This window comes from Anomaloglossus baeobatrachus, chromosome 8, assembly GCF_048569485.1.
Source record: "Anomaloglossus baeobatrachus isolate aAnoBae1 chromosome 8, aAnoBae1.hap1, whole genome shotgun sequence".
Lineage (NCBI taxonomy): Eukaryota > Metazoa > Chordata > Amphibia > Anura > Aromobatidae > Anomaloglossus > Anomaloglossus baeobatrachus.
Window position 1 is genome coordinate 111,211,345 of NC_134360.1, and position 22,858 is coordinate 111,234,202.

Consider the following 22,858-nt stretch of genomic DNA (forward strand, 5'->3'; position numbering starts at 1 on the left):
GAGATATATATATAGAGGTGTTTTAATACCATTGTGGCCTTACCTCTGTGACCTACGACTATTTTTTAGTATATATATATATATATATATATATATATATATATATATATATATAAAAATATATGTAAAGCTGGGTGGAGGATACCGGGCACCGCTGATCCCCTTTGAGGCTGACAAAGCTGCGCTTCCGTGCAGGTGGAGACCTGGGTGCGTGTCCCAAAGCAAAGACGATACAAGATCCACAAGGTAGAGATGAATAGGTCGCACTCCAATGGTCAAATAAAGAATTTCTTTTTATTCCACGATCACATCAGGGTACAGGTAGTGAGGGAGGATGAGGGTGTGCCACGTCGGACGACGGCAGCCGTTTCGCAAGTAACCTTGCTTCTACGGGTCCAGTGCATGCAAAGGTGCTGCATCCGCCCTTAAATAACAGGTGATACAGATGCAGCGTCCTTGCGTGAGTGTAGTGCCAATTAAAAACATATACCAGCTGTACAAACATCAGATTCACATAGAAACTTATTATATATCAATTCCAGAATGGATTATAAAGTTTCATTATGTACATGGGTAAGGTTAGAGTAAAGAATTGATTTAAATACAATGCTCATTATAGTCTGTCAAAAGACATCGCAAAATACAATATGCAAAGCAGGCTTAAGGAAAAAAAAAAAAAAAAAAAAACCAGCATTATAAGAACACTGACAAGTCATTTTTATCATTAAGGCCAAGGGGACCGAGAGCATTTAAGTCTATAATCAGTCTTGATTCTTTTCTAAGTAAAGAACGATGCATATCACCACCTGTGGGACAGGGATTAATTTTTATTATGCCTGCAAATTTTAAAAGGCGTGGATTACCTCCATGATATTCCTGCATGTGGGCAATTAAACGTGGAGAACCTATCCCGGAGGTTATAGACTTAAAATGCTCCCGAAAACGAACATATAAAGGCCGAATTGTTTTACCTATATAGTATCTTTGGCAAGGACAAAAAATAACATATACCAAGTAGTTAGATTTACAAGTAATCAGATCTTTTATTTTAAATAGCTCTGTACCAATTTTTAAAGTGTCTCCTATACAGTGATATTCACAAAAGGGGCAGCCACCGCACCTATAGTTTCCCTTGATTTTATTTCGATCCAACCACGTACCTAGTTTAGGGGTAGTAATACGATTATTAACAAGGATATCTCCTATGTTTTTACACCTCCTATATGAAATCAAAGGTCCCTCATTTGCCATTTCACAAAGATCCTTATCTTTATTAATTAAATGCCAATGTTTTTTGATGCTTGATTTTATTGCATCATACATAGAATTAAATTTAAAATTAAAAACGCATCTATTTATACTTTCAGTTTTCGTTTCTTTCAAGATGGTATCTATGTTTTTGTTTTTATTCTCACTTTTATTGTTAGGTTCTTTATTTTTATTCTTATTTTTATTCTTGGGATCATGATTCAAAGATTTGTCAAGGGCAGAATTGATGACTGATATCGGATATCCTCGTTCTAATAGACGTTTTTTTAGATCTAACGCTTGATGCAGAAAGGTCTCAGGATTATTGTGCACTCTTTTTAGGCGCAAAAATTGTCCATATGGAAGGGCTTTCTTCGTATGGGAGGGATGCGCACTATTAAAATGAAGCAGATTGTTCACTGCAGTAGGTTTTCTATATACCTGTCTGTCAATAATGCCATCAGATATATTGAGTGTAACATCCAAAAAATCTAGTTTTTGATTACCAAAAATATGCGTGAAATACATGTTATAGGAATTGTTATTATTTAGATATAACACAAAATTATCAAAATCTTGTGCAGAGCCATCCCATACGAAGAAGCCATCGTCCATATATCTGGGATATTTTTTAATATGTTTCAGATATGGATTTTTAGAACTATAAATAAAATCTTCTTCAAATGCTGCCAGATAAAGATTTGCAAAAGTACATGCTGCGGGGGTACCCATCGCGGTACCCCCGCATTGTAAGTACCATTGATCGTCAAATTTAAATGCATTATGGTGCAGAACAAAATCCAAAGCCTCTGTAATGAAGTCCACTAGCATTGGATTCTGATCAAAATTCATCAGGACTCTCTTGATAGTCTGCACACCCTGATCCTGTGGGATTCGGGTGTACAGACTCTCAATGTCCAAAGAGGCAAGGGAGAAACCTTTCTGCCATTGAAAATTGTCAAGCATTTTAATTAGATCTCCTGTGTCTTTTAAGAACGAGGGGATGCGAGTCAGTAATGGTTTAAGTAACCATTCTAGGTAGTGGGACAAAGGTTCTGTTACTGAACCTATTCCTGCCACAATAGGGCGGCCAGGGGGGGAGGCACTGTTCTTATGAATCTTTGGCAAATAATACCAATAAGGTTTTTTCGGAAAAAGAGGAAGTAATTTTTCAGCAGTTTTTTTAGATATAGTGCCTAAACTTACATATTTATGTAGAAGGCTTCTAAGTTTTTTGACAAAAGACCCAGTTGGATCATTAGATAATTTCTGGTATACTCTTGTATCTCGAAGTTGCCTATTGGCCTCATGTAAATAGGCTTCTTTTGTTAATAGAACAGTGGTGCCCCCTTTGTCCGCTCTGCGAATGATAATATCTTTTTGTGACTGCAGGATTTTAAGTGCCGTGGCTTCTCCCTGGGTGAGATTCTGGAGAGGAGAAGGGTATTTTAGAGCTTGTATATCTTTTATTACCAACTCCTGAAACAAGTCTATATTGTTTCCGGGAGTAAGTGGGGGGCAAAAGGTGGATTTTATCCCTTTATTAAAAAACGCAGATCTAGATGCAGGATTCATTTGGATATCTACAATTCCTGGAAAACTGAGTTCAGTGTGACTGGGGTCCGCTATGCTTAGGAGTAGCGACGCATCTTTTTCGATAGCGGTATATTCATTATTCATACCAAAAAAGCCAAGCGGGCCTATTTCACACTGTAAGTCAGTTATTTCAGACGTAAGTTGACTTTTCTTTTGACTATAAAATTTTTTTAGATGTAATTTCCTACAGCCTTTAAATAAATCGATCTGAAAATCAGAAAATCAAAAATATATGTGACTAAAAAATAGTCGTAGGTCACAGAGGTAAGGCCACAATGGTATTAAAACACCTCTAAGAAGAACATATATCTATATATCTAGGAAATTAGAAATGGAAAAATTAAGGGGGCACAATGTAAGGAAAATACCATAAATCCTTTTTGGTCATGTGAGGGTTAAATATCACAGAGTAGGTATAAAGTCAAGAAAAATAAGGGGGAGGAGAGCTTCAGAGAAGGAAGCTAAGGTAATTCTAAGGGTAGAAGTAGATGCCCTAATGATAACCACAAAGAAAAAGGAGTAAGGCTCAGATACATAAACCTGTATACACCAGGGAATGCCGAAGGGTAGACAAAAAGTAAAAAAGATGGTGAGCATTGGTGTATCTATAAACCTAACTGTGCCCCCTCCCACCAAGCTTTTCTACTTCACCAGGTATACTATGACTATCCATGTTAGCGGTGCACTTTGCATTTATCTGCTTTAACTTCCGTCTAACACGGCCTCCCCTCCCCTGTTACACCGTCCATGTTCTCACCCCTGACATCACACGGTAGTGAACGAATGCAATTCTTTGTCTAAACCTGCTTTTATGGGGCCCAGCTGTGGAGGCTTTATTCTGGCTGGTTATCAAAAATGGGAGAGCGCACACCGTTTTGTTTTTTTTTTTCATTATTTATTTATTTATTTTACTGTACGCTACAGACCCGCCCACCTGCATCTATAATTGGTTGCAGTCAGACAGCTGTCACTCAGCGTGGGGGCGGGTTTGACTGCAACCAATCACAGCCACTGGTGAGCAGGGAAGGTGTGAATATGTTATGAGACTAATGAGCGGCCGGCTCTGGAAGATGAAAGAGCTGCCGCGGGAGCAGTGTGACAGCCGACTGATGATCGGCGAGTGTGAAGCGCTTTCTCCTACACCTTTGCGCCAGATTGTGTTCCCCATAAACTTTATACGGGGAGCAGCACCTGGCCAGATACCGGGGATCAATCCTCCACACCAAGAGTCAGCGGGTGATTGATCTGCCAGCCCTCCAAAACGCAGGGACCTGTGGAAAAAAAAAAGTGACATGCACATTAATTCCGCAGCGGAAATTCTGCAGCAAAACCCGCAGGGACAAAAAAAACGCAGTGTGCACACAGCATTTTTTTATCCCCATAGATTTTGCTGGAGAAGGACTGCAGAAATGTTATAAACATTTTCTGCAGCATTCCTTCAGCGAAATCCACAATTCCGCGGTAAAATCTGCAGCGTATGCACAAGGCCTTATAGCGGCTCCTTTCACTAGCAGTGTGTTTTACAGTTGAACCAGTTGTTTCCCTTAAATGATTGTGTGAGGAACTGTTAAAGAGACAGCAGCAGCGCAGGCTGCTTCCTGGTCACAGTGCGGCCGCTGGGTATGACCACGGCCTGAAACAAATACCTGATTGTAGAGCTCAAACAGTCATTCACTCCAAAAAGCCAGCGATTATCTGACAACCCCATCGCTCAATGTGACTTTCTCCCACTGTTCCTGAGGCTGCTTTGTCTAATTTCAATGCAATTCCTCTTTTAGGCGTTCATTTATTTTCTTGTGCGTGAAAAAAAATAAAATAACGTAAATATACTCATCAACGTTTGGCCGGTGTGTCCAATAAAGAAAAAAAAAAAATGCAGAAGTTTCTCTTATTACAATGCTAAAAATATTCAGCACACAGCGGGCCTCGATTCTCACAGATCTACGGTATACACTTACATAGGCCATTCTGACCGGAGACTTGAATCAAAAATTGGACATGGATTCAAGATTGTTTTGTTGACGTTTAAAGTACTGGAGAAGCGGTCATCAACTCCCTTGTAAATCCTATAGTGATATCACGCGGTGGCGCATTACTTCCTCTGCATGTTGCACTAAACCATTTGACAATTACAGCAAAAAAGGTACCTTAAAACACAACTTTTAACATATCTATTTAAAAGGAAGCAAGGAGTACCTTACCTCTGTTAAAATCTGATTGTTCACTGCTAGGGATGCTATTTTGTCGCTGCTCACCCTAATTAATTTAGGGGCTAGTACACTCTATGACAATTGTATGTAAAGGCTGCTTTACATGGTACGACCGATTGTGCGATTTCACAATCGATCGTACCCGCCCCCGTCCTTTCTGCGTCACGGGTAAATCGCTGCCCGTGTCGCACAAAGTCAGTAACCCCCGTCACACATACTTACCTCTTGTGCGACCACGCTGTGGGCGGCGAACGTCCACTTCCTGGAGTGGGAGGGACGTTCGGCGTCACAGCGACGTCACACGGCCGCTGGCCAATGGAAGCGGAGGGGCGGAGATGAGCGGGACGTAAACGTCACGCCCACCTCCTTCCTTCACATAGCCTGCGGCGGCCGCGTGACGCAGGTGAGCTGCTGTTCATCGTTCCTGGGGTGTCACACGGAGCGACGTGTGCTACCCCGGAAACGATGAACAACTAAATTAAACGATATTATGGAACCTAACGAGCAGTACACGACTCACGATTTGTGAGCGATACTGCGTCGCTAGGAGGTGTCACACAGGCCGGCATCGCCAGCGATGCCGGATGTGCGTCACAAAAACCGTGACCCCGACGATCTATCGCACGATAGACTGTCTGGTGTAAAGCAGCCTTTACAAATGGTATTCAATCAGATGTCTACGGGGTACTTTGCACACTACGATATCGCAGCTGCGATGTCGGTGGGGTCAAATCGAAAGTGACGCACATCCGGTGTCGCAGTCGATATCGTAGTGTGTAAATCCTTTAGGATACGATTAACGAGCGCAAAAGCGTCGTAATCGTATCATCGGGGTAGTGTCCGACATTTCTATAATGTAGCTGCAGCGACGTTACGATGTTGTTCCTCGTTCCTGCGGCAGCGCACATTGCTGTATTTTAAGCTGCAGGAGCGAGGAACGTCTACCTGCGTCACCGCGGCTCATGCCGGCTATGCGGAAGGACGGAGGTGGGCAGGATGTTTACGTCCCACTCATCTCCGCCCCTTTGCTTCTATTGCCCGCCTGCTGGTTGACGTCGCACGACCCGCCCCCTTAGTAAGGAGGCGGTTCGCCGGCCAGAGCGACGTCGCAGGGCAGGTGAGTGCATGTGAAGCTGCCGTAGCGATAATGTTCGCTACGGCAGATATCACAAGATATCGCTGCTGTGACAGGGGCGGGGACTATCGTGCTCGGCATCGCAAGCATCGGCTTGGAATGTCGTAGTGTGCAAAGTACCCCTACGTCTGAATCATAAATCTGAATCATACAAAATAGAACGGATTAATTCCAGAAACTTACATATAAGGACTGTACACAATATTGATCTATAGAAAAACCAGAGATCAGTGTTACATCCTTAGCAATATAATTGGAACTATCTCACCCGTATCTCACCCGTTCTGGTGCATTCATGTTTCTAGCAGGTAAGATTTTCATTGTTAGGGTAAGTTCACACAGTGCGTTTTTCGCAGCGTTTTTGCGCAGTTTTCGGGTGCGTTTTTGCTCAGAAAACTGCATGACTTTGCTTCCCCAGCAAAGTCTATGAGTTTTCATTTTTGCTGTCTGCACACAGCGTTTTTTTTCAGCTGCGTTTTTGTGGTGCCACAAAAACGCAGCATGTCAATTATTCCCGCGTTTTTCACTGCGCTTTTCATCCATTGAGTGCAATGGGATGTTGAAAGACGCAATGAGAAACGCAAATAGCTGCGTTTTGGTGCATTTTGGTGCGTTTCTAAGACCAAAAACGCAGCTATAAACGCAGGAGGTGGGTAGTAAAGTGACATGTACAGGAAGAGGATTCCTTCTGTCAGTAAATACAGAAGCGTGAATCCTCCCGATACCGTCACCGCCGCTTCCACCTCCACTCCTGTGCATGTATGCTGCCGTGCTGCGCCATGTTCGGGCGGGAGGTAGAAGCGGCTGCGAAAACAAAAGTGAACAGTAGAAAAAAAAAAAATTCATACTCACCTGTCTGCAGGGTCCCTGTGCCATGCCCGCTCCCATCTCCTCTCACGGTATCGCCACCCCCGCTCCGGCTGTGTGCAGACGGCCGGGACACCTCCGATGGATGCAGGACCTGGCGATGGATCACCTGATGCAGTCACCTGACGCATCAGCTGATCGTAAGTATCGCGGTGACGCGGGCGCCCGGCCGGTTTAACCTATCAGCGGATGCGTCAGGAGACTTCGTCCCTGATTACCGGCAGCTGCTGCAGCGATCGGACGGAATCAGACTCCTCCAATCGCTCCAGGAGCTGCCGGTAATCAGCACATAAGTGAGTATTTTTTTTTTTTTTCTTTTGCACTGATGCATCAGCTGATTGTATAAACAGCTTTTATACAATCAGCTGATGTGTGATGTGCTTCAGCCCCTAGAACCTGACACATCATCTGATCGCTTTGCCTTCCAGCAAATCCATCAGATGATATTGGATCCGGATTGGACGGCGCGGGACCCTTGACCCAGGATTACTGCGGAGGGGGGGTTCTTTATTTCAATAAACATGGAGTCACTAATTGTGTTGTGTTTTATTTCTAATAAAAAATATTTTTCTGTGTGTTGTGGTTTTTTTTTATCTTTACTAGAAATTCATGGTGGCTATGTCTAATATTGGTGTGACACCATGAATTTCGGGCTTAGGGCCAGCTGATAATATACAGCTAGCCCTAACCCCATTATTACCCAGCGAGCCACCCGGCATCAGGGCAGCTGGAAGAGTTGGATACAGCGCCAGAAGATGGCGCTTCTATGAAAGCGCCATTTTCTGGGGTGGCTGCGGGACTGCAATTCACAGCGGGGGCACCCTGCACTGTGGATTCCAATCCCCAGGTGCCTAGCTGTACCCGGCTGGACTCAAAAATTGGGCGAAGCCCACGTCATTTTTTTTTTTTTAAATTATTTCATGAAATTCATGAAATAATTAAAAAAAAAAAAAAGGGCTTCTCTATATTTTGGTTCCCAGCCGGGTACAAATAGGCAGCTGGGGTTGGGGGCAGCCTGTACCTGCCTGCTGTACCCGGCTAGCATACAAAAATATGGCGAAGCCCACGTCATTTTTTTGGGGGCAAAAAACTCCTGCATTCAGTCCTGGATGGAGGATACTGAGCCTTGTAGTTCTGCAGCTGCTGTCTGCTCTCCTGCATACACTATTGGATGGAGTATGCTGAGCCTTGTAGTTCTGCTCCCTCTGCCTCTCCCTCCAGCATACAGTCCTGTATGGAGCATGCTGAGCCTTCTAGTTCTGCAGCTGTCTGCTCTATTGCATACACTGGTGGAGAATGAAGAACATATTGAAGAAGGAAATGACATCAGACCTTTTTTTTTTTTTTCAACAATTTTTAATGGCATTGTTCACTGATAAAAAACGCATAAAGACGCAGTGAGCAAAAACGCAGCAAAAAAACGCACCAAATCAAGGCAAAACGCGTGCGTTTTTTGCCGCGTTTTTTGACGCGGGTGCGTTTTTGTGCGGTTTTTGCCGCAAAAAAACGCACAAAAATGCAGTGTCAAAAAAACGCAGTGTGTGAACCTAGCCTTATAGGCGTCTCAGCGGTCTCTTTATATCTGGACTCACAATCCCTTTAAATGAAATATCTGCCATTCCCAATTTTCTTTCTCCTGACGCGTTTCATATGTCTTATAATCTTCAGGGGAGTTCTCAGTGAGCCCCACATAGACAAACTATAAACAAATAAAGCAGAAAGAAAAGAGGGAGTTTTGACGTATATAAATCCTTCTTCCCACTTCCCTTAAAGGGAACCTGTCACCTAAAATATGCGTTCTGACCTATCAGCAGACGCATGTGTGCCCTAATTACACCTTCCCTGTGTTATAAAATTGTATAATATGAAAGTAATAAAAAACATTTTACTACCTTCATATTTCGTATGTAAATAGCAGGGAATATAGTCACAGGGGCGGTGCCTTGCCCTGCATACTTTCCGTGTGGGCGTGATAACATGGAGTGACATGAGCAACGTCACCGTCACTCATTCTATCCTGCGCGTGTTTACACTTACTATTGCCGCAGGCTTCTCTTATGGGTTCTCCTTGTCAGTTTCAGATGCGCACTGCGCATGCGCAGTGCCCGTCTGAAGCTGGCGCATGAACACCCGGAAACGAAGCCTGCCACAATGCACGCAGGATAGAATGAGCGACGGGGACGTTGCTCATGTGACTCCATGGTATTACACCCCTGTGGGCGGAAAATATGCAGGGCAAGGCGCCGCCCTTGTGACCATACCCTGCTATTTACATACGAAATATGAAGGTAATAAAATGTTTTTTATTACTTTCATATTATACAATTTTATAACACAGGGAAGGGTAGGGAGGTGTAATTAGGGCACACATGTGTCTGCTGATAGGTCAGAACGCATATTTTAGGTGACAGGTTCCTTTTAATAAGGATCAAAGCATGAGCGACTTACCAGGCGGCGACAGTGTGACTCCTCAATGCTGTGCACCGCTACATAGTAACCGCCATGGTTAAATAGTTGCTTCCATACTAACTGCGTGTGACGCCACATCCGCATACCTGTTTCCCATTTCCGGGTTGTGCGGTGGAGCGCATCAGTGAAGCACACACGTCATCAGATACGACGTCCCGCCCACCAGAATCTGACATCACCGCGCATGTGCAGTGCCGTTTTACTATATAAACTACCTTATATGTTCCGAAATCCACTTAAAAGGGAACCGGTCACCAGAATTTTCGCTATGAAACTAAAAGAATCCCCTTCTACAGCTCCTGGGCTGCATTCTAGAAAGGGTCATCTTGCTACTAGCCCCCCTTTCAGACCTAAATAACTTTATAAAATACTAGAAGGTGCCCAATTTTAACGCATCAGGTATTCTAGAATTTATTGTGTAGTTAATGTATGATTTCTGTTATATATACAGTGCTGGCCAAAAGTATTGGCACCCCTGCAATTCTGTCAGAGAATACTCAGTTTCTTCTTGAAAATAATTGCAATCACAAATTCTTTGGTATTATTATCTTCATTTGTTTTGCTTGCAATGAAAAAACACAAAAGAGAATGAAACAAAAATAAAATCATTGATCATTTCACACAAAACTCCAAAAATGGGCCAGACAAAAGTATTGACACCCTTAGCCTAATAATACTTGGTTGCACAACCTTTAGCCAAAATAACTACGAACAACAGCTTTCGGTAACCATCAATGAGTTTCTTACAATGCTCTCCTGGAATTTTAGACCATTCTTCTTTGGCAAACTGCTCCAGGTCCCTGAGATTTGAAGGGTGCTTTCTCCAAACTGCCATTTTGAGATCTCTCCACAGGTGTTCTATGGGATTCAGGTCTGGACTCATTGCTGGCCACTTTAATAGTCTCCAGTGCTTTCTATCAAACCATTTTCTAGTGCTTTTTGAAGTGTGTTTTGGGTCATTGTCCTGCTGGAAGACCCATGACCTCTGAAGGAGACCCAGCTTTCTCACACTGGGCCCTACACTATGCTGCAAAATTTGTTGGTAGTTTTCAGACTTCATAATGCCATGCACACATTCAAGCAGTCCAGTGCCAGAGGCAGCAAAGCAACCCCAAAACATCAGGGAACCTCCGCCATGTTTGACTGTAGGGACAGTGTTCTTTTCTTTGAATGCCTCTTTTTTTTCCTGGAAACTGTATGTTGATGGCTTTTCCCAAAAAGCTCTACTTTTGTCTCATCTGACCAGAGAATATTCTTCCAAAACATTTTAGGCTCTCAGGTAAGTTTTGGCAAACTCCAGCTTGGCTTTTTTATGTCTCGGGGTAAGAAGTGGGGTCTTCCTGGGTATCCTACCATACAGTCCCTTTTCATTCAGATGCAGACGAATAGTACGGGTTGACTCTGTTGTACCCTCGGACTGCAGGGCAGCTTGAACTTGTTTGGATGTTAGTCGAGGTTCTTTATCCACCATCTGCACAATCTTGCGTTGAAATCTCTCGTCAATTTTTCTTTACCTTCCACATCTAGGGAGGTTAGCCACAGTGCCATGGGCTTTAAACGTCTTGATGACACTGCGCACCATAGACACAAGAACTTTCAGGTCTTTGGAGATGGACTTGTAGCCTTGAGATTGCTCATGCTTCCTCACAATTTGGATTCTCAAGTCCTCAGACAGTTCTTTGGTCTTCTTTCTTTTCTCCATGCTCAATGTGGTACACACAAGGACACAGGACAGAGGTTGAGTCAACTTTAATCCAGGTCAACTGGATGCAAGTGTGATTTAGTTATTGCCAACACCTGTTAGGTGCCACAGGTAAGTTACAGGTGCTGTTAATTACACAAATTAGAGAAGCATCACATGTTTTTTCATGACGTCATTTTGGAGCAAAACACAGAGACAGAATAAGGCAACTATATATATATATATATATATTATTATAATATAATATAAATATATATATTATCTTTTGCTATGTTAATGAGGTTTGCTGGCCCCGTGGGCGGGCTGTATTTCGTCCGTTATCCCCCCTCCTGCCGCTGTTTGCCGTCCCCCAGTGTTCATTTACATAGATGAGGCCGCCGCCCACATCTTCCACAGTGCTCTGGAAACTCACGCATTAGCAGTGGCACTATCATGGGACTGAGCGCGGATTGTCTTATCTTTATCACGGTGTGATGGTGATATATTGTGGGTCACGTACAATTTTGTGTGGGTTAATGTTTAGGCGTGGTTCACTGTCCATTATTTGTATTGCTTGTGTGTACATTGTATTGTCTGTAGGTAATCACCCCCTGTTGTGTTCCTGTCGCTAAGTCTGGGGGAAGGGGCCTGGGATCCACCTACTGTAAACTCTCTGCTTACCTGGGGGATTTGTCAGTCTGTTTGTGAACTTGAAGAGAGAAGGAAGAAGATTGAACCTCTGAGGGAAAAGCTGCGTCTCCCCACAGAGACCTGGACATTTATCGCTTACCGGACTATATTTGTGTTACTGGATTAATTTTACCCTCTGTTTGTGGATTATGTAATGGATCATTTGTGAACCCAGCTTTAGAGTGAACTAGTAGCAGAAGGATTCCTTATCTCAGGCACACAGACCTTACAGCAGGTGTTATCTATACTAGATAAGAATTGGGAAGTGTAACCAGCCCTGAAGATCATAGACAAAATGGCCAGAAAGGGACAAGTTTTTCCTACGGAGAACTGAAGGCACAATGGCCCACCAAGGGTCGTGTGGCCTACATCAGTTTGAAGTTAAAAATAGGTGTAAGGGGCCACAGCAACCCACCTGTGCGGTCCTCACAGGCGAAGATGATGGCTCCTATGATGGTCAATTGGTTTAGTGAAATCAGCTACTGGTGAAGTACCGTGTGTCCTTCTCCCATATCACACAATCAACAGAGCGAGAGATGGCTGTACAATCCAAAGAGCATTTATTCCAAGCAAATCAAATGGTCCATAACATAATCCACAAAATAGAGGGTAAAATTAGTCCAATAACACAAATATAGTCCGGTAAGCGATAAATGTCCAGGTCTCTCTGAGAAGCCAGTTTCTCCCAGAGGATCAATCCTTCTCTCTTCAAGTTCTCCAACAGACTGCTTCTTCCCCCCAGGTAACCAGAGAGTTTACAGTAGGTGGATCCCAGGCCCCCTCCCCCAGACTTAGGGACAGGAACATTACAGGGGGTAATTACCTACAGACAATACAATGTACACACAAGCCATACAAATAATGGACAGTGAACCAAGTGTAAAATAGGAACCTACACATGACACACAGTACACTATATCCCACCATCACACTAACTAATAGCTGCAGGCCACCAAATTGATAAAACATGACAATGCGTGGAACTGTAAAGTTCCTAACTCTGAACTGTGCAAACGATGTATTCTTCAAGTATGACGCCTGCTAATCCAAAAACGTATATACGTAATACCCAGTTCATTCAGAAAAGAAAACTTTATTTTTGAACTCTGATCTTTCTCATTCATCCCTACATCGTACTGGCCTGCCATGTGAAGCGGCAGCATGCGGTCTGCAGCACACACACCCAGGCAGACACCTATTTCTGTAACATGGCGGGAATGGACCCTCGGGGTGCTATAGATGCATAGTCTATAAACAAAAAAAAAAATACATAGAGCATGTTCCCATTGTGGTGTGAAAAACATCGATAAAACATTTACTAGATCAGATCAGTCGTGGCCAAAAGTTTTGAGTTTGGCTTCCAGAAACTTTGATGCTTCAGTGTTATTACACCTTTTAGTCAGATGTTTCTATGGTTATCAGGTACAATTACAAACATTTAGGCTCTGTGCGCACTAGAAAAGTGATTTTTCTCAAGAAAATTTCTTGAGAAACTTCTGGGAGTTGAAGATTTCCGCACCTGCGGAAAAATCCGCGGGAAAAACGCATGCGGATTTGCCGCGGATTTACCGCAGGTTGGTCCCTGCGGTTTTGCAATAAATAATATAGATAATCGATAGACAGATAATGGATAGAGGGAAAGATGGATAGATGAATAGATAGATAGATAGATGAGAAAGACCTATATAATGTCCCACCTCCCTGCATTTTCTAAGCTGGCACCCTTTATTGACTTTCATGTGGCACTAAAGGGTGCTTAGCCTTGTATTTAGCCATAAAGTAAATAAATAATTAAAAAAAAACGACGTGAAATCCCCCCATCTTTTGTAGCCAGCTAGGGTTAAGCAGACGGCTGCAGCCTGCAAACCACAGCTGGCAGCTTCACCTTGGCTGGTAATCCAAAACAGAGGGCACCCCACGCTGTTATTTTACATTAAATAAATAATTTAAAAACAAAAAACGTGGGGGCCCCCCCCAAATTGGATCACCAGCCAAGGTAAAGCGGACAGCTGTGGTCTGGTATCCGCAGCCGCCCCAGAAGTGGCGCATCCATTAGACGTGCCAATCCTGGCGCTTCGCCCCAACTCATCCCATTGCCCTGGTGCGTTGGCAAACGAGGTAATATATGGGGTTGATGCCAGATGTGTAATGTCACCTGGCATCAAGCCCTAGGGTTGGTGAGGTCAGGCGTCTATCAGATACCCGACATCCCCAACCCAGTCAGTAAAAAATAAAAAATAGACAACAAAAAAGGTTTAATTTGAAAAAACACTCCCCAAAACATTCCCTCTTTCACCAATTTATTGAAAAGAACAATCAATTCCACGTCCGGCGTAATCCAATAAGGGGGGGGGGGCACGGCGATCCATACCATAGTCGCTGTCTCAGTCAATGAAGAACAGAATGTTCCCCATTGGCTGGGAGAGCAATGCAGTGACCTGAGCTAACATCAATAGCCCAGGTCACTGCAGGGGATGCGAGCGCTGCCATCAGGAGCATAGATGAGATCATTACCTGCTGCGATCATCTCCTGTACTGCTGACGTCAGCGCTGTCACTGACTTCTATGCCCGCAGCATTGTCAGAAGTATCGCGAGAGCCCGTGACGTCACCGCTAGTGACAGTCTCGGGCCGCCCGCGAGACGGGCATAGACAGCAGTGACGTCAGGAGGCAGGAGATCGTCACAGCAGGTATTGATCTCATCTCACCTCCTGACAGCAGCGATCGTCCTCCTGGCTGCCAGCACTGCAGGGTGTCAGTGTCTGCCTGCGCTGCTGCGTGACAAGCTGCTGATACTGCGAGCAGACACTGATACCCTGCAGTGCAGTGTCAGTGTCTGCCTGCGCTGCAGCGTGACAAGCTGCCGATACTGCGGGCACACACTGACACTGCAGGGTGACAAGCTGCTGACACTGCGGGCAGACACTGACACACAGCAGTGCAAGCAGCCGCGAGGCTGGAGCGGGACACAGACTGCACGGGCACCTGGAGGTCGCACGGTGACGGAAGTGCTCCTGTGCGGCGTCCAGGGAGTGTGACGTCTGTGTTTACTCCTCTCCGCTTCCTCTTCCTGGCATAATGACATCGCTTCCTGCAAAACCGCAGGCAGCGATGAGCATTACCGCAGGTAAATCGCGGCTATACCGGGGGTATACCGCACATCATTTGCTACCTGCGGTATACCCCCGGAATTTCGCGATTACATTACAGTGAATGGAGGGAAATTCCGGGGGTATTCCGCAGGTACCTGCGGAAAATAATGGACATGCTCATTTTCTCAAGAAAGTTTCTCGAGAAAATTTTCTCAAGAAATTTTCTTGAGAAAAATCCGCAGCGTGCGCACAGCTATTTTTTTTTCACATAGGTTTTGCTGGGAAATGTCTGCAGAAAGACTTCAAATCTTTCTCAAGAAATTTCCGCAGCAAATCCGCGGGTAAAACGGCCTAGTGCGCACATAGCCTTAAACACATTTTTAAACTTGTATAGACAAACAAATCAGGCTTCTGTAAAGACTCAGCATTTACAGTGTTGACCCTTATTTTTAACCCCTTCACCCCCAAGCCTGTTTTCCCAGTTCATGACCAGACCATTTTTTTCAGTTAGACAAGTTATAACTCTGGAACGCTTCAACGGATCCCGGGGATTCTGACATAGTTTTATTGTGACATATTGTAGTTTTATTGTGACATATTGTAGTTTTATTGTGACATATTGTAGTTTTATTGTGACATATCGTACTTTATGATAGTAGTAAGTTTAAGACTATTTTTTGTGTTTGCGGAATAAAATTGGAAATTTGGTGAAAATTTTGAAAATCTTGCAATTTTCAAACTTTGAATTTTATGCCCTTAGCCAGAGACCCAATCTCTGAACAAAGGTATGCTTACATTCAGCATCCTAGCGCTATATAGCACTGGCTTTACTTTATATAAAAAAAATCCTGCTGGTTGCTTTCCTTTAAGTTGCCTTAGGATACAGGCCCATGATCAATGTTCCCAGCATTTTGGAAGCAGTGCGTTTTCACTACGTCCAATTATAGCCAAAGGGAAAATTGTTGCATAACAGAAAATATAACCCTTAAAACATCAATCTTCTTTCTACTAGGGTGCATTAGGGCAGCTCAGGGATAGCCACCGGAGAGTGGGGGCGCCATATCGTTTATCATTAGGGTGCAGACCTCCGCGAAAGGCAGTGGACAGGAGGGAAAAAATCTATCAGTAGGGTATATCTATTTATGTGGCCCCTTCTCTCTCTGCACAAAGCTGTTACAAAACCTCCTATAAAGCTGTGAGGTGGAATCGGTGCATGTGTGCGCCTGGTACATAATTTGGATTGTCCACTTGTTGAAAAAGGAAATTTTCAAAAAAGTTTATTTGTACCTTGTCCCTAGATGTGAGCACCTTTCATATCTTTTGTCATGGCAAGATAGGGGATAGCCTTCGGAGAGTGTTGGCACCATATCTTTTCTATCTTTAGGGTGCCAACCTCCGCATTAGGTAGTGAACAGAAGGGAGGTGTATTTGTAGGGTGTGACTTTTACCCTCCTTCCTTTTTGCTTTGCACTTTAGTTCACTGTGTGTGATTTTGGATGTTTTTTAAATATGCTTGATTAAAATTGATGTTTTAAGGCAGAGGTCTCAAACACGCGGCTCGCGGGCCGCATGCGGCCCCTCAGGCTGCTTCGTGCGGCCCCCAGGCCCATTTCCCTGTTAACTATCGTGGCGGGTGCAGGGGCTGCAGCCACTGTCTGCACTTTGTTAGATGAATGTTTTGCCGGAGCTGCACTCAAAGAGGTAAGGGCTCTGAGAGCGCAGCGCCGGCAAAACAATAATCTGACATAAATCAATGACAATGACTGCGGCCCCTGCACTGGCCGCGATAGTCACCGGGGTCACGGGCCAGCAGACAGCAAGAAGCAGAGATGAGGCGGCCTTGGGAACACGGGACAGGTAAGAAGAATGGTGGGGGGTTTGCGCGCGCGCGCGTGCGTGTGCGTGTGCGCGTGTGTGTGTGAGAAGGACGGCACATTAACCCCTTAGCAAACTATGACGTACTTAAGGACCCATGACGTACCCAGTACGTCATGGCGAAATCGCGGCCCCGGAGGCTGCGATCACTTTGCATTGCAAATACCTTAGATTCGGGGAGGAGGGGACCTCAGGAGGGGTGGTGTCTCCTCCCTGGACCTATGGAGGCTGTGATTGGCTGACGAACGCCGCTCTGCCAATCACAGCCATTGAAAATGGCTGAAACATTGAAATCCAGCCATGATCAGTGCAGCTGTAGCACCGATCTTTGGCTGGAGCTGGGTGACCTGTGCTTCACCCGCCTCCAGCTCTGATTGGAGAGACCGGCCTTGTGACCGATCTCTCCAATCACTGTGGATATGAGGCCGGAGACCACTCCCCTCAGCTTCACTCCGGCGACTGTGAAAGCGGAGGGAAGCAATCGGTAAGTTATAGCCCCACTGCCCCCTTTCAGCCGCCACCGCCACTGCCCCCCCCACCCATTACTACAGGATGGGGACATGACTATAGGATAGGGGCAAGGTGGGCACATGACTATAGGATAGGGGCAAGGTGGGCACATGACTATAGGATAGGGGCAAGGTGGGCACATGACTATAGGATAGGGGCAAGGTGGGCACATGACTATAGAATAGGAGCAAGGTGGGCACATGACTATAGAATAGGAGCAAGGTGGGCACATGACTATAGAATAGGGACAAGGTGGGCACATGACTATAGGATGGGGACAAGGCTGGGGACATTACAAGGATGGGCATAATACTATTGGATGGAGACATTACTATAGGATGGGGACAAGGCTGGGGTCATTACTATAGGATGTGGACAAGGTGGGCACAGTACTACAGGATAGGGACATTACTACAAGGGGACAAGGATGAGAAACATTACTATAGGATAGGGATAAGGCTGGGGATATTACTATAGGATAGGGACATTACTATAGGATGGGGACAAGGATGGACACATTACTACAGGATGGGCACATTATGATAAGATGGGGACAAGGCTGGGGACATAACTATAGGATGGGGACAAGGTTGGCACATTACTATAGGATAGGGACATTACTATAGAATGGGACAACTATATGATGGGGACAGTACTACAGGATAGGGAGACTGCTACAAGGGGACAAGGATGGGGAACATTACTATAAGATGGGGACACGGCTGGACTCATTACTACATGATGGGCATATTACGATAAGATGGGGACAAGGCTGGAGACATTACTATAGGATGGGGACAAGGATGAGCACATTACTGTAGGATGGGGAGTAGGATGGGGCACAATACTACAAGGGGACAAGGAAGGGCACATTACAACAAGATGGGGAACATTACTAAAAGATGTTGGCCAAAATTTCTATATAGTGATAATTGTAACCCTATTAGTTACAAGAAAGGGATAACATGTAAAAAAAAAAAAAAAAAAAATAAGGCATGACTTTAGCATCAATTTTTTTTTTTTTTATATTTAAACAAAGAATGTGCACATTTGTTATAATAAACGAGTGAAAAAGGTTCAAAGTCACTGATTCCAAGGTGTGTAAAAAAAAAAAAATAAATAAATAAATAAATATATGGTACCAATAAAAATGTCACTTTGTCCTGCAAAAAATGCGGCCCCCCAAATTATTTTTTCCCTTTGTGCGGCCCATACACCCAGCCGAGTTTGAGACCCCTGTTTTAAGGGTTATATTTCCAATTTGCAAAAGTTGCAGCAAAATGTGCATTGACATCACGTGAACATACCGTTTGGGCACATCCACAAGCTATAGTTATCACATAGGAATGAGCTGCAAATCCCTGTCAATACTTACATTGAATATCAAATATTATATCAGATGTAGTTTGGTGAAAACCTAATAATTAAGCAAAAAATGGTCCGCAGAGATTTGAAAACCTGCTTGGGTTATATCTCACCTTTACCAGTGAAGCCATCCCTACGATTCTGAAGATAATAAAGAAGCTGTTCTACTTCAGCTAATTTTGAAGGGTGGATGAGCTTGCATTCTTCAACTACTTTCCTTGCCAGAGAAGAAATATCAGTGTTGGCATTAAGACTTTTCAAGCGAATGCTTAAAAAGAAAAGAAAAAAAGAAAGAGAAATGAGAATTTTAAGATTATTTTTTACAATGTAGTTCCTGCCATAACTGTTCAACATGATTTCAACATTAGTGTTTCAGATCTGATGTAATAAAGCAGTATCAGGCTATTCCCATATTCTCAGCAGGAGCACACCGCTCCCCAGCCAGCTGACTTCCTGTTTCCTGGGAAGTTATGTGGATTTCTACCTGTGGATTTTACACATCTAATGCAATTCTATAGGGAAATTGTGCATATTAAAACTTAACATACCAACAAGAGAAATTGACGTGTTGTGAATTTCAAACATGCACTGGAAGTCAGTATTCGCTGAGTAAAGCCCATATGGATATAAGATTTCTCTACATCTCATCCAGTTTGATAGATCTGTAAGACCCTGGATTTTTGAGGCAGAGAAAACTCATCATGGAAATGTAACCCAATGGATCTTTCTTTGCTGCCCTGCAGTGAACAGACAGCTGCTAAAGAGATCTGGCTATGGGGGGGTTAACGATTGTGCCTAACCACCAGGACATCAGTGGAACACGCACATTTAGCTGAGAATAAGATAGCTCCATACTATTTAAGTAAATGCCAGAACTCTTCACAATCATTTTCTCAAAGATGTAAAGGGAACCTGTCACCAGATTTGGCGACTATAAGCTGCGGCCACCACCAGTGAGCTCTTATATACAGAGTGACGACACAGACTTTTTCAATGTGTGTCATGGGTTAACTTTCTTAACATTCAGCCAGACATGAAGAGAGTTTGTTTATAGATGGGGGATAATCCCTCATTGTTCTACAAGACTCTTGGGAGTTTAGTATTGAAGTTTTTTTATGACTCATGTAATTGTTTTGGCCACTGAAGGCCAGACACCCAGATAACTCAATTATGCGAACTTCCCATTGTATTACTAAGTGAATTGCTAGATGTGATGTAATTTACCTATCTCACCCTTGTCTCTGGATATTTGAATATAACTTGAAATTCATCCAATAAGAGAAGCAACCTTGTACAACCAATCTGATAAGGGCACAGTATATCCGAAGGGAAGGCTATGGCTATGAAAAGGGACTTCTTTAAGTCACCAGTTGTTGATGGATGTTGCATGAACCAGTCTAAGCTCTTAGAAGCTGACTAGGGGATCAGAACCAGGACGCCTTGTGGACTCGGTCTAGGGACTTTGGCTCTGACTAGAGGATCACTTGGCTATATGGCTTCGATCTAGGGACTCCGATTCAGATTGGAGACCATAACCACAGTCTAGGGATTTCAACTCCGGCTGCCAGGATTATATAATCAAACCAGAGACTACTTAAGGAAGAAACCCAAGTTTGGTACAATTTGGTCACCTGGCTACAGACTTTGCAGACCTCAGCCAGCTTCCTAAATCTGGCGTTATTCCATTCTTGGTGGGTGCCCGCTGAAAGCGGGGTGCTGCTGGATTGGAGTAAGTAGCCCTGGAAGCTCTGAGGCATGGACATTCTAATCCCTGGTGAGCCAGCGGAAGGGTGAGACTCTGTTGCCAGTTACATTTGTGTGTTTTGCTGGTTATGTGCTATGTGCCGTTAATTGTTTGGGGATCCAATAAAGTCTTAATATTGTGATTCCCTCACCCTGTGTTGTCTGAGTAGTGTTCCGCCCACGGTTAAGGAGGTTGGGCGTTCAGTTGGGATGAGCCCTGGGCCATGCGGTCTTTCTAAAAGGCGGCCGAAGCAGCGGACGAGAGCACCCACTGACCCCGTGTCTCCACATACAGCATTCTAACATGCTGTATATAAGAGCCCAGGCCGCTGTGTAGAACGTAAAAATCACTTTATAATACTTAACTAAACCCTAAGCAGGGCAGATGAAAGTATTGTAGTGCGCCTGCGCAGAACCTCAATACCAGTGCATGTGCATGACGTAAGATGCGTCATGCACCCTGGCTTCAGAAGTAGGAAAAAGATAGTCGAAAGAGGATGCGCCGGAGAACAGAGACACAGATCTGACCAGTCTGCACCGCACCGCCACTTAGGTGAATATTATAAAGTGATTTTTACGTTCCACACAGCGGCCTGGGCTCTTATATACAGCATGTTAGAATGCTGTATATAAGAGCTCACTGCTGGTGGCCGCAGCTTATAGGCCCCAAATCTGGTGACAGGTTCCCTTTAAAGCTGGATTCATCATTTGCATTTTTTTTTAAAGTCACTTTTTGTTTTGTGGTATTTGCTGACTTCTTTTGACCACAATTGTTGAAAAGGTTCATGATTTTCTTCACAAAATAAAAATTGCTCTTCATTTTTGTCCATTACGTCTTTTCCTCCTTTTTAGAGCAGAAAGTCACATGTTGAGCAAAAATCACTCCAAGGGTTGAATGGAATTGTGCAAAAATTTAGCGACTTGTTAAAAAGTCGCATTTTGATCAGCTGAAAAAAAATCTGGAAATCTCAAACCCTGCCAACAATGGCAAACATGAAAAAAGCATGCAAACACATGAAATAAACTTTCAAAGAGAAGCAAATTAAAAGAAGGTGAAAAAAAGAGAAAAATGCCAAAAACTAGACAAAAATGGCAAAAATGCAATAATGAAACAGGCTCTAAAGAAGGGTTCTCCGAAAATGTGAGACACATGGTGCTGTGGTATAAGTCACACTTCTGGCACCCTAGTCATGTATCAGGACAGCTGCATGCTGAAGGAGCACAGCTCAACCGTATCTCAATGCCAGAGGAGCTGTTGTCATGAGCACACATACCTCTTAGCGGAGGATGAGCATTGACATGAGCACACATACCTCTCTCAGCAGAGGAGGAGCACTGACATGAGCACAAATACCTCTCTTAGCGGAGGAGGAGCACTGACATGAGCACACATACCTCTCTCAGCGGAGGAGGAGCACTGACATGAGCACACATACATCTCAGCGGAGGAGAAGCACTGACATGAGCACACATACCTCTCAGCGGAGGAGGAGCACTGACATGAGCACACATACCTCTCTCAGCAGACTAGGAGCACTGACATGAGCACACATACCTCTCTCAGCAAAGAAGGAGCACTGACATGAGCACACATACCTCTTAGCGGAGAATGAGCACTGACATGAGCACACATATCTCGCTCAGTGTAGGAGGAGCACTGAGATGAGCACACATACCTCTTAGCGGAGGAGGAGCACTGACATGAGCACACATACCTCTCTCAGCAGAGGAGGAGCACTGACATGAGCACACATATCTCAGCAAACGAGGAGCACTGACATGAGCACACAAACCTCTCTCAGCGGAGGAGGAGCACTGACATGAGCACACATACCTCTTAGCAGAGGACGAGCACTGACATGAGCACACATACCTCTTGGAGGAGGAGGAGCACTGACATGAGCGCACATACTTCTCTCAGTGGAGGAGGAGCACTGACATGAGCACACATACCTCGCTCAGTGGAGGAGGAGCACTGTCATGAACACATATACTTCTCTCAGCAGAGGTATATATGTACAGTTAGGTCCAGAAATATTTGGACAGTGACTCAATTTTCGCAAGTTGGGCTCTGCATGCCACCACATTGGATTTGAAATGAAACCTCTACAACAGAATTCAAGTGCAGATTGTACCATTTAATTTGAAGGTTTGAACAAAAATATCTGATAGAAATTGTAGGAATTGTACACATTTCTTTACAAACACTCCACATTTTAGGAGGTCAAAAGTAATTGGACAAATAAACCAAACCCAAACAAAATATTTTTATTTTCAATATTTTGCTGCGAATCCTTTGGAGGCAATCACTGCCTTAAGTCTGGAACCCATGGACATCACCAAACGCTGGGTTTCCTCCTTCTTAATGCTTTGCCAG

At 44.1% G+C, this 22,858-nt stretch overlaps 1 protein-coding gene across 1 annotated transcript in view; it reads right to left on the minus strand.

The window, feature by feature from the left end:
- The window catches only part of KIFAP3 (kinesin associated protein 3), a 347,223-nt gene that overhangs the window by 270,456 nt on the left and 53,909 nt on the right, over positions 1-22,858 (minus strand). The window contains exon 3 of the mRNA XM_075322100.1: positions 18,852-19,006. Coding sequence (XP_075178215.1) covers positions 18,852-19,006 — 155 coding nt within the window. The remainder of the gene's footprint in view (positions 1-18,851; positions 19,007-22,858) is intronic.